The sequence below is a fragment of the Polypterus senegalus genome, chromosome 11 (genome assembly GCF_016835505.1).
Source record: "Polypterus senegalus isolate Bchr_013 chromosome 11, ASM1683550v1, whole genome shotgun sequence".
Classification (NCBI taxonomy): Eukaryota; Metazoa; Chordata; class Cladistia; order Polypteriformes; family Polypteridae; genus Polypterus; species Polypterus senegalus.
This window is the reverse complement of record NC_053164.1, coordinates 94,773,450-94,784,923: the sequence shown is the minus strand read 5'-3', so window position 1 is coordinate 94,784,923 and position 11,474 is coordinate 94,773,450. Positions and strand designations below refer to the sequence as shown.

General features: G+C 39.0%; 1 protein-coding gene across 1 annotated transcript; it reads right to left on the bottom strand.

Moving 5' to 3' along the window:
• Positions 1-2,857: 2,857 nt before the first annotated feature.
• On the bottom strand, positions 2,858-8,504 carry cth1 (cysteine three histidine 1). Its single transcript, XM_039769283.1, has 2 exons — positions 8,220-8,504; positions 2,858-5,103 (listed from the first exon to the last, which is right to left on the bottom strand). Exons 1-2 carry the CDS (start codon positions 8,235-8,237, stop codon positions 4,138-4,140), a joined length of 984 nt encoding a protein of 327 aa, XP_039625217.1. The 5' UTR covers positions 8,238-8,504; the 3' UTR covers positions 2,858-4,137.
• Between the last annotated feature and the right edge of the window lie 2,970 nt (positions 8,505-11,474).

Genomic DNA, 11,474 nt, shown 5'->3' with positions numbered 1-11,474 from the left:
CAAATGAAGTCGTTCTTCGCATCGACTAACCAGGCGTTTACCAGTTTGTTATTGTGTCCAAATACAGTAGCTTTATAAAGATAACATACCATAAGATCATATTTCAGATCACACCCATGAACAATGGAACAGGGAAATTACACAATTGCATACACAGTTTAAAAGAAAAGTGGTTTATAATTCAACTTAACGTTTGTAGTAACAATGTGATGACGAGAGGACAAATGGGAATAAAGAAAGCCTTGTTTTAGTCTACCCTAGTTACATTACAGAAAACTAAATTACCAAACGTCTCGAATCATCATACTTCAGCATAGGTCAAGTGATTATGAACGCAAGGCAAAATTAATTCAAGATCTCAATGAAAAAGGGAAGTGCTTTGTTTACTCTGCGTTTATGTACATTACAGTTTAGCTATCAAAAGAACAGCTTTTATGATCATGTATTAACATCTGACAACTCTTCGCAAACAACATCCCTATATTAATAGCAATATTTTTATAAAAATCAGTATTTTCAAACATTTAAGAGTGACACCGGAGCTTGGCAAAGATGACATTCGTGATTTTTGTAAATATTTTTTCAAAAAAATTTGAAGAATAAATGTCACTGAGAATTTCAAACTTAAAATAAGTTTCCCTTGAATGAAATAGTAAAGGAGGTGTCAATCGAATAACCAGACGACTTCAAAGCCGAGAACCCTGCTTCACCATGCAAGGGAACAGCCAATCAAATTTGTGCATGTGCATTAGGACGTAAGCGCCTTGAAGCTAACAAGTACTTCATCACGTGATATGAGTCCGCAGCAGTTACGGTGGTCATGCGAGATAGAAGATATGGTATTTACATTTATACCTGATGTTTGATTTGATGCAGGTGTTACTGATCGTATTATGTAGTTACATAGTTGCTTGTCTATTTAGATTTATTAATAGTATTATTAAAAAAAAAAACATTAATTCAACATAGAAGGTAACTTGTAGGTTTCTCAATTGACACGGGTAGTCTCTATCAAATTAAATATTTGCAAAAACTTTGACAGACTGTGTATATTGGTGAATATATATGGAATGTAAATATAATAAGTAGCTGATAAAATGTGTTTCAACTAAAGTTACAAACTTACATTCTTTTTCATAACATAGTAGGTAAAAAAAGGAACACTTCTAAGAACAAAGGAGACTTTTTAAAAAATGGAGCATGAAACAATAATGCTCGAGCATCTGACTAGGAATCGGATATCATTGTGGCATTATTCAAATTAGCAGAGGTTTCGCATATAATAGAGAAAGAATCAATAAATACATTAAATGGTTTCATTTCACAGCGTCATCACAGCTCACCACTCAAAAGTAAAAAATAGCCTTCTTGCAGGAATTGAATTTTAAAGATCCATCAAGGCTGAAAGAAAACTAAGGCAGTTGGAATATAAATTCAAACAACCCCACTTGTGGCTTGTGCTGCCACCCATCCAGTTTTGAAAATGTTAAATTTGATAAGCGAATAAATTCATCTTGGGGGGCACAGCAGCAGTTAATGCCGAATGTTCTCCATTTATCCCTCGTAGAAATGGAGAGACGCTCATAACAGAGGACACTTGTTAATTAAATCTTGCATTTGATAATCTCCAAATTGTACATTTCTACGGCAGCTTCATACGTTCATGTTTTACCAATCAACACTAGCATTGTTTCACAAGTTGTATTTCAGACAATACTCTTCCTCTTCAGTGTATCACACTAATTCATGAATTAAAGACTTTTATTGATAACTCCTATCCAGTCTTGCCATTGTTCTTTGTCCACACTCTGCTTGGTCTTAATTTTAAACCAAACACCCCTGCTGACTCAATCCTTTATTAAGAGCAGATGAACTTTTGTCTCGCCACACCAAACAAAATTGACAGTCAAACTAGAAAAACAAAAATGAAAAATAAAGTTAAAAATGAAAGCAAAACACTAACATTTGTGGTTCGCCTTTCCCATAAACAGGTACTTTGATTTGTGGAGAGGTTTACTGGTATTTCTGTGCTGGAGCTGACAGATTTCAAGCACTGCATTCTGAAATATGGCAAAAAATTTCAAATACATACAAGCACACAGACCCAAAAGGGATTAAAAATAAATCGAAACCTGTGTTGTGGGCAGACACTCGCACCAGAATTTTCAGTAGTCAAAATGCAGATTTACTTTTGTTAATTTTGAAATAAAGTGAACTTGCCATCTCATCAGCCATGAACTCTTTGGATGAGCTGGCTCAGGTTTATTTTTATTCCCCCCACCGGTGGACATTCAGAGTCTGGAGGGATTTTGCAGACTTCTTTATCCAGCCAGCTCTCATGGTCTTCATATGCAGCTACTGTATAAATGACTAAACTCCCATTTTTCACAGATGGTCTGTAGTTTTACTCCTCATTCCATTTTCATGTAGAACCCTCCATTATATAAAAATGCCATTTAAATGTCACTAATGCACTGACCCTTACAAGTTATTCAATATATTGATTATTCCAATAGCTTTATTTTGCAGAACTGTGGTACAAAAATATAATATAAAATATTAAAACAGCTATGTAACAGCAAGCATGCATTTGAACAGCTTGTGAGATAAATGCATGCATTATGTGCTGCAAGAAATCCTTACATAATTAATATCTGCTGAAGTATGAAACTTGAAGTTAAAGTTATCAAGGCACATGTAATTGTTCTTGGTTGTGAGTTTTCTGCATTAAATGCAACTAGAAATTAACCATCCAGTACAACAGCAAAATAAGTATTGTAATGAATAGCTAACTACATAAACCCAACATCTTAAGTCAATTACCTTAAAATTTAAATTCAATAAAATGTGTCTGCTTTAAAAATATAAATCAAAAGGTTAAAAAGGTAATAAAAGAAACGTACTTGAACCAACTATCCTGACCTTTGGAGGGGGCCCTGGAGATGAGAAAATTTCACCCGACTCTTCACAGGCATTAAGGTTTGCCACTTTCCAAAATTTATAACAAAAATCACACACACATTCCAGTTTTCAAAAAGCAAAACACACTTTATTTACTGTGTTTATTAGTAGGTGAAAAATAAATAAATTATCCATACAAAAGAGCACTCTAACTCGGGTAAGCTGAATTAAACACCCAATACTTTGCAAGATAAATAATTAACTTAGTATTAACCATTCAATTTTAATATCTACAGTATGTACAGAGTGCATGCAGACTCCAATACGCAGGATCTGAAACAGCCAGTGGAGCTCATCACTAGGGGACTTGCAGTCCAGTCCTTGCAAACTTAGCAGCCTGTCACCATTTCCACACAGGTTGACTTCTCTCAAGAGAGGAGAGCAGGCGTGGAAGACATCTTAAAAAGTAAAAAGGTTAAGACAGCAGCAAGGCTATACTTCATATAAAAAAAGGAGAACTGAAGTGGGACAGACTATGGACTGCAATTTGTCGGCCATCACCTATGCATGGCAGCATTTTTCACAATTAACAGCTTCAGATTTCTATGCAAACCATAGCCAAGTTTGATGAAATGCTTATAGAACAAAATTAAAATTCTAAAATTTAAAAAAAATGAAAAAAAAAAAGTTTAAGGAAGCAAGTCTCCATCCCCAAGCGCACCATTTAAATTTAAGCCTTTCAGGAAGCCCTCCATCTCCAGCGTAGCAGAGATTAGGCAGGATTCACAAGTCTGCTGTTCAGTGATCACAGCTAGTTAGGCTTGAATGAAAATCAGTTCACTTTAGAAGTGGAAGCGGTTATTTGGCAAATTTGATTTCTGTATTCAAAAAGGTCAAACTGAGAAAAGAAAAAAACCTTCCCTATTCATGAGCCAATAAAGCGGGAAAAAAAAAATAAAAATCCAGTAATCGAGGATATTAAACTCCTCTTTAAAATGATAAATATGAAAGTGATCAAACAGATCAGGATGACCAGCAACCTAATTTAGTAAGAAACTAAAACTTAATATAAATATTAAAAACCCCCACATGCAAATTACATCTCAATAAAGATAAAAATTTAGCCAAGTAGAAATTAAGAAAAGACAACGTTTGGTCTTTCAGCTACAAACCTAAACAGGTATGCCTAAAATGTACAGATAGCAGCAAACACGGCTAGGAAGACCATTTTTGGTGTTAAAGATTAAAGACATCAGACTCCGGGGTTAAACCTTGATGGCCATTCTCCAAGTCCTGTAGTCTCCATGTTAGGGGCAACAGCAAATCAGAAAAGCTGAATGCATTGTTGGCTTGCTTGTCAACAGGACCTGGAGATGGGCTATCATCACGATAATCAGGAGTGACTGAAGTGGACGAGGCCTCATCTGAAACCGGAGATGCAGCTCGACTACGGGTTTGAATCAAGCAAGGATAATTCAAGTAGTAGTCCGAGGACTCTGCAGTTGGCATAAGTTCTAAATGTCTTTTCTCCAGATTGTGTTGAAAACGACAGCGGTTTCCATACAAGCAGAACCCAAAAGCAGCAAAATTACGACACGCTACAGACGGACGATTCTTCCAGGACTGAAATGTGGGACGCCCTTTACCTGGAGTGAAAGAAGAGGTAGTTGGAGACTCTGCAGGCAATTGCGGTCTTGCCTCACCATTGTCTTCTACATGAATGAAATTGCAGCGACTACCATAGGGACAGATTCCAAACAGGAGAAATGTGCGGCATGGCTCCGTCTTGTATTTGCTAATGGGCTGCTTCTGCTCATCAGGATCTCTCCTTTCCTCTAGATTATGGATAAACAGGCATCGAACTCCATACTGGCAGAAGCCTGCAGTATGAAATGACCGGCATAACTCAGTCTTGTACTTTGGGTGGCGTGAAGGTACACGAAGTTCTTGTAGCCCATGAGCAAACTGACATTTCCTTGCATATTTACAGTTGCCGGTTTCAGCATAGCGGCTGCATAGCTCAGTCTTATAACGCAAAAAGCAGGGCCAGGAAGTTAAAGGCTGCTGGGTATGCTCAGACAAAGGCTCCACTAAAGTAAGCAATGCCTCCGAAAGGGAGCTACCTTCAGGGAAAGCATTGTCATCACTAGAAAACAGGTGATCCTCCTCTTCAGGGTATGGATACAGCACAAGGTCCTCAGTCTGTTAAAGACAAAGAAAGAATCATCTAAAGGAAAGCATTTAATTGTAAAATGTGGGGAGTATAGCAATGCAAAACCATCAACTCTTCAAGGGATCATCTCCAGTTTAAAATTCAGTCCAATTACATATTAAAAACCTGAGATGGCTGAACCAAGAGTAATGTTCTGAGAACCATCAATATAATTGATATCATCAGAAGCTAGGAGGCAATCTTGCTTGGAAGTTAGAATATTTAAACTTATTAAAAACAGAATTCTCAAATCAAGGTTTTAACCTTTGAGAGCAGCTCAAGGCAGGAGCTATCAGGGATAAAAAGCATCCACTGCACTTTGGTCATTTTTTGGGTCATGTTCAGAACAAAACCGAAAACCCACGCGTACATTGCAGGAAAGACTGCTAGAAGTGGCAGCATGGCACCTTCTCCCCAGTGCATTAGCTTGGAAATGTGAAGTCGACAGATTTATTCAATACTTCTCTCCAACATTTACCAAGCTTTAAAGGAGTTATTTGTATCAATCTATCAAGGACAACCATGCAAATAAAATACTCTAGCAGTGTTTCCAACCTCAGTCCTGGGGGCCCACCAACCAGATTCCTAATCCGTGATAACACGGAGCTCATTTAATTAGCTGGTATTTTTTATGATTTGTACATTATAAGACAGACAAATATTTTTGATTTTGCTAAAGATTTAAATGTGTAACTCTTGCCGATTTCATTATATTTTGCCCTTTCTCGGTGCAGTTTTCCCCCCCTTTGTTGTATCTTAAATGACAATTTAAAAATAAAGCAGATCAGACACGCTGGCAAACACTGAATAATCAAAGGCTGCAACTACTTTAGAGTCAGAGCCACTAATTAGTAAATAAAAGTAATTAAACAATTAGAACTGGAAAAGTAGAATGAAAATCAAGATGAAAATATTGGTAGGAAAACACATTTCACTATAACTGCTTGGTAGGTACATAAAGCTTGGTATTTTTTTTTTTCCTAATTTCTATATTGTTCCAAAAAACACAGAACTCGGGAAATAACAGATTACTTAATTAGCGGAGGAGTTCAATTAAAAACAGAAGCTGGTTGGAACAAAAACCTGCAGCCGCAGTGGGCCCCCAGGACCGAGGTTGGGAAACACTGCTCTACAGAACAGACTTACAAGAGTTACCCAAAGTCTTTACAAAATTAGAGCATTGAAATTATAGTACAATATTTTTTACATGTACAAACAATCCATAAAACCTATAAAAAACAAAACAAAGACATAACTGATGATGTTTAACCGACACGAAACAGAATTCATTAGTTAAATAATGCAAACTGAAAGATTTTGGCATCATTTAAAAGATCACCACACACAGAACTTGATTCATCTTTTGCAGATTCTTTGGCCTACTTACTGTTTCATGAGACTAAATTGTCTTTTTTAGCATTTAATCTTTCGGTCAATGCACATTTGCAAATGCTAGTGAAGATCTCACCTTAGTTATGGTAAGCACAAGGATACATTTTTACTTTTAGCAACCTTGTTCAAATGATCTGCAGGCTAGAGGAAGCACGTCACTCTTAACTGGATCTCTGGACCCATTGCTGCCAATGGCAAGCATCTCAGACTGAAGTCTCACAGAACTGCTCGTCGATACCAGACCTACAGTTCATTAAAAGACTAAAGGCACGGACCATCATTGGACGTTAAGCTGCGGATATACTGAAACTAATATTTATTGTGCCTCCCAATGACTCATCCCAGACTTTATCCACCGAGAAATGGCAGTTTAAACAGAAACCTTTATATCTGGATAAGGTATTTGGACAGTTTCACTATTGGGTAAACGAAGGAGCTTGTTGTACTAAACGGACTGTTTCCTCTAGTTCAGGGGTGTCAAACTCCAGTCCTGGAGGGCCACAGGTTTTCATTCTAACCATCTTCATTAGTGACCAGTTTTTGCTGGCAAATTAAACTTCTTTTGTCTTTGTTTTAATTAACTTGACTCAGATCCCCTAGTGCTCTTTTTCCTGAATGGAGGAGCCAAACAATAATGAGACACAAAACAAGCTGCCACATCACCAGCTAACCACATGATCTGAACATAAAGGTGAGGGCCTCAGTGAGGTTGATCTCTCAGGTCACCAGAACATTTTGACAGTGATTCCTGGGGGTGGGTAAGAAAAACCAACAGTTTTGGAAATGTCTGCTGTGGCAGAATGAGAGCTGCAACAAGCATTGGAATTAAGTAATGGGTTTAATTAATAGCAAGAATTGGCTTCTCATTAAAGGAACGGGTTGGAGTTTAAAGCCCCAGTTTAGCTGCAATTTAATGCAGAAAAGAATTAATTCATTGCAATTAATCCTTAAAAAACAGGGCTATTAAAAATGAAGGGAAAAGTTATAGTTAGCAGTAAAAACTGGTCACCGATTAGGGAAAGGGTTAGAATGAAAACCTGCAGCCACTGCGGCCCGGAGTTCGACACCCGTGGTCTAGTTTATCAAAATCCTCGTGTTCCTATGGAATTTGAATCCCGGGGTACACCACAGACATTATGGAAAGAGGTCCAACCAAGTCCTATACTGATGACCCAGGAGGTTATGATCAATCCGTTCGTGCGATTTATGCGAAATCAAGAAGAAAACCCACAAGAGGAACTTGTATTTAAATTTCCGATTCAATGCCAACGGAGCGTTTGTTCTGCCACGATCGTAAAGCGGACGACTGTACGCAGGTGAACTCCAGGATGTCCAGGTCCACCGTCAGCCTCACATTACTATATTATATACATTAGTATATATGAAAATACACACACTTCGCTATTTTTAAATACACATCCCATTCGATGAGCTGAGCACTAGCGCCAAACTCTCTTCTTGAAAATCGAGGCAAGGCACATCAAAGTAGCAGCTGACACGATGTAGCACAACATGGAGGCGTTTGGCTAGTGAACAACAAGTTACACAAAATGACCAAATTGAACAACAACAGGACTACCGAGGAAGTATGCAAGTATTCGACAGTCTGCCCAATAACTATCGGTCAGAAAAGAATGAAAAGTTGCACATACCACCACGTTGTAACAAAGGACACTACATTTGACGCAAGACAAAAATAAATCTACCCCCTCACCTGCTCGTCGCACAGCATCTTCTCAACTTCAAACGGTCCCTGCGTGTCTTCTATCTCGGCGCGATTATTTGAAAACCAAAATGTATTCAAGATCCACTTACAGCAACTTATAAACCAGGCATTAATGTATTAAAGGGCGTCCTTCTTCTGTTGTTTGCTACTACTAAGAAGACACAGTACTGTGCTATTTACGTTGGGGCAGTGCATTAAAAAGCTTCTAATCATTCACGTTATAAAGTAGATAAAACACCACACGCTTCATTGATATTAATTAAACCCGCCATTGTACACGTTACGCCCCAATTCTTGGAATTCAAATTCACCAATCATCGAACGAGACACTGATAAGAAAATAGGCGGGCTTAAAAGGAGAGCCCGTAATAGCCAATCAAGTAACTCGAAGAGGTGGATGACATACATACGGAGGTGTGGCCCTCAATGCTTGGGTCGGAGACGTGTCAGTCACGTGAACAAATGAGCACACAATGGCACAGCAGCTGCCTTACTGGCACCTCGTTAAATAAATCAACATCCACCGAGCCGTCTAGCAGTTTGAAGCTGGAAGAATACAAACAGGTGTATATTGCATTGTTTCCCCCAAACACCAGTGTTACTCTAGCAGTTATTTTTTTAAAGTAGCCTCCTAAGTGTGAACGTGTTGCATATGTTAACCTTGTTCTGCCGTAGAGGAAATCTATTGTCATGTCTGTAGACCCCGCTGGTTCCCAATCAAAATGTAGCACCGGAGTAGTTTCTGCAACTTGAATAACTGAAGATGATACTTATATCTTAAAATGCTTTGAAATAAACGACATTTTTATTTTAATTAATTCACTTTAAAAAATCGGACGCTTTCAAGTCGCACACATTGACAGACGTCTTTATTAATCCTTTCAATTTTAATTTTTAAGGGGCATATTTTTGTGGGATAAATGCATCAAGTATGTCGTACGGTATGTGAATGTAATGTCTACGGAGTCGTTTGTCTTCTGGACCCGCTCTGTCTGATGAAGGCACACTTACGAGTTGGGATTGATGCAGCGCCTATAACTGGGCGCCAGTAAATCCACATCCCCCGGAGAAAAGCCCAGCCAGACATAGGCGGAAAGGAACTGGGGTGGGATTTGATCCAGGGACCCTGAAACTCCGTGCCAGTGGCCCTAACAACTTGCCCACCCGGTTTAATAAAGTGGTAGAAAACGATTCCGCGTAAATTAGGCTTAATATCTCATGCAAGGTGACACAGCGAGCTGGGCTGCTGTCTTGTACATGTGACGCTTCTGTGTTCTCCTTGTGTCTTTGTGGTGGGCCTTACAGTGGGCTGAGGAACCGTGTAGGGCTGCATACTGCCAGGACAGCTCCCTGTGACCGTAAATTGAATTAATGGGGTTTGAGAATGTTATTTTATATTAGTGTGACCTTGTGAGATGAAGGGCTCTTTTAATATTCATCTCTGTGTGACACATACTTTTAATTTGGTGGCGTAAACCTGAGAAAATTAAGTGCGTATCAAGTGAATATTAAAAAGCTATTTTTGAACATCCTTAAAAGAACAGTAGTTGTCAAACAAATACTCCACCCTTCCTTGTTTCAAGAACCGCTGTAATGAAATGATCGCAGCTCTGTTGCTTTTCCACTCTTGTTAGGTCTGCTTGTGCACTACGCCTCACCATCTTTTATACATTTTTAGTTAATAATTACAGTCGATCACATAAGCCAGCTTTTAGTACATTGCCCTTGTTCTTTTGAATGCCACTTTAAATCCTGGCCAGTAAGCCTCTCTTATTTATGTAGCATGGCGTCACAGAAGGCGAGATTATAGACAGACACTCACGTCTAACCTTAACGCTCCTGAGAGTGCCAGCGCGGGGGCTCGGGAGTCAAGCTAGAGTGTGTTTTGTACTTCTTGCGGTGGCACCAGGCCCGTTTGCCATTTGCTACTCTTCTGTTTTCCATGTGATAATATTTACAGGGATCTACAGGGCTGTGAAAAAGTATTTGCCCTCTTCCTGATACCCTTTGGGATTTTGCATACAATGAATGGCTTCGGGCCTAGAGACAGAATGCAATACTAGGGGAAAGAAACCTGAGTGAGAATACAATACAGCTTTTAAATAATAATTTCCAGGAACGAGGTTACCTTATCACCTATGTGAAAAAGTAATTGCCCCCCTCAATTTCAACACAATAATAATGTGCAGCAATAATCCCAACACTTTATACAATTTGATATCAGTCTTTCACAATTTTAGTGTACTTCAGAAACACAGGGGTAGGCTTGTAAGTATGAACTGCTTGTTTCAGGTCAGGACTGTGACCAGGCCACTCCAGACCTTGAATTTTGTTTCTTCTGAACTATGCAGCTGCAGACTTACTTGTATGTTTTTGGGTCTTTGTCTTGCTGCATAACCCAATGACGCTTCGGGTCACAGACAGCCGACCAGACATTGTCCTTAGGAAGATTCTAGTAAACTGCACCATTTACAGCTCTTTCAATAACGGCAAATCTTCCAGGTCCTGGGACGCCTTCTCACTACCGCCGCCATGTTTTATTGTAGGTATGGTGCTCTTACTGTCGAAACACTGTACAGTATCTGCTTTACACCAGACAAAATGAGACCTGTGTTGTCCATCGAGTTGTCCTTTTGACTCTTCTGTCCCAGGGACGTTACTTCATTAGGTTTAGGGATCATTCAGGCGTTTCTTTGCAAATATGAGAGGAGCACCGACGTTACTCTTGGATAGCAGAGGTTTCTGCCTTCCTAATCTCTCATGAATCTCTTATTGTGGAATCACAAACACCAACTTGAGCCAAGGCCAGAGAGGCCTGCAGTTCTTTGAATGATCATCTGTGACTTCTTCAATTTGTCATCGCTGTGCCGTTGGGTGTATTTAGCCATCTGGCCTTTCCTGGGGAGATAATAAACCTTTCATGATTAGCAAGTTTCAACTTTTTACTTCACCTCTCTTGAAATGTCCTTCGATTGAGGCCTGTTGTTCTTCTAGAAACCTTGCGGTGACTACTTCACTGACTTAATAAGGGTGGTGAGATTCTCTGTCGATTTATCAAGTATCCTTATTCAGCTGTTTGAGAAACTAAATGGGTAATTACCTTTTCATAACAGGTGTTGGATAACTTTACTTTTATAATATTTACTCTCGTTCCCTTTATTTGTCTAAAGATTGGAAGCCATTCCTGGTGACAAATACAGAAAAACCAAGAATATCAAGAAGGGGACAGATGTTTGTCAGAGC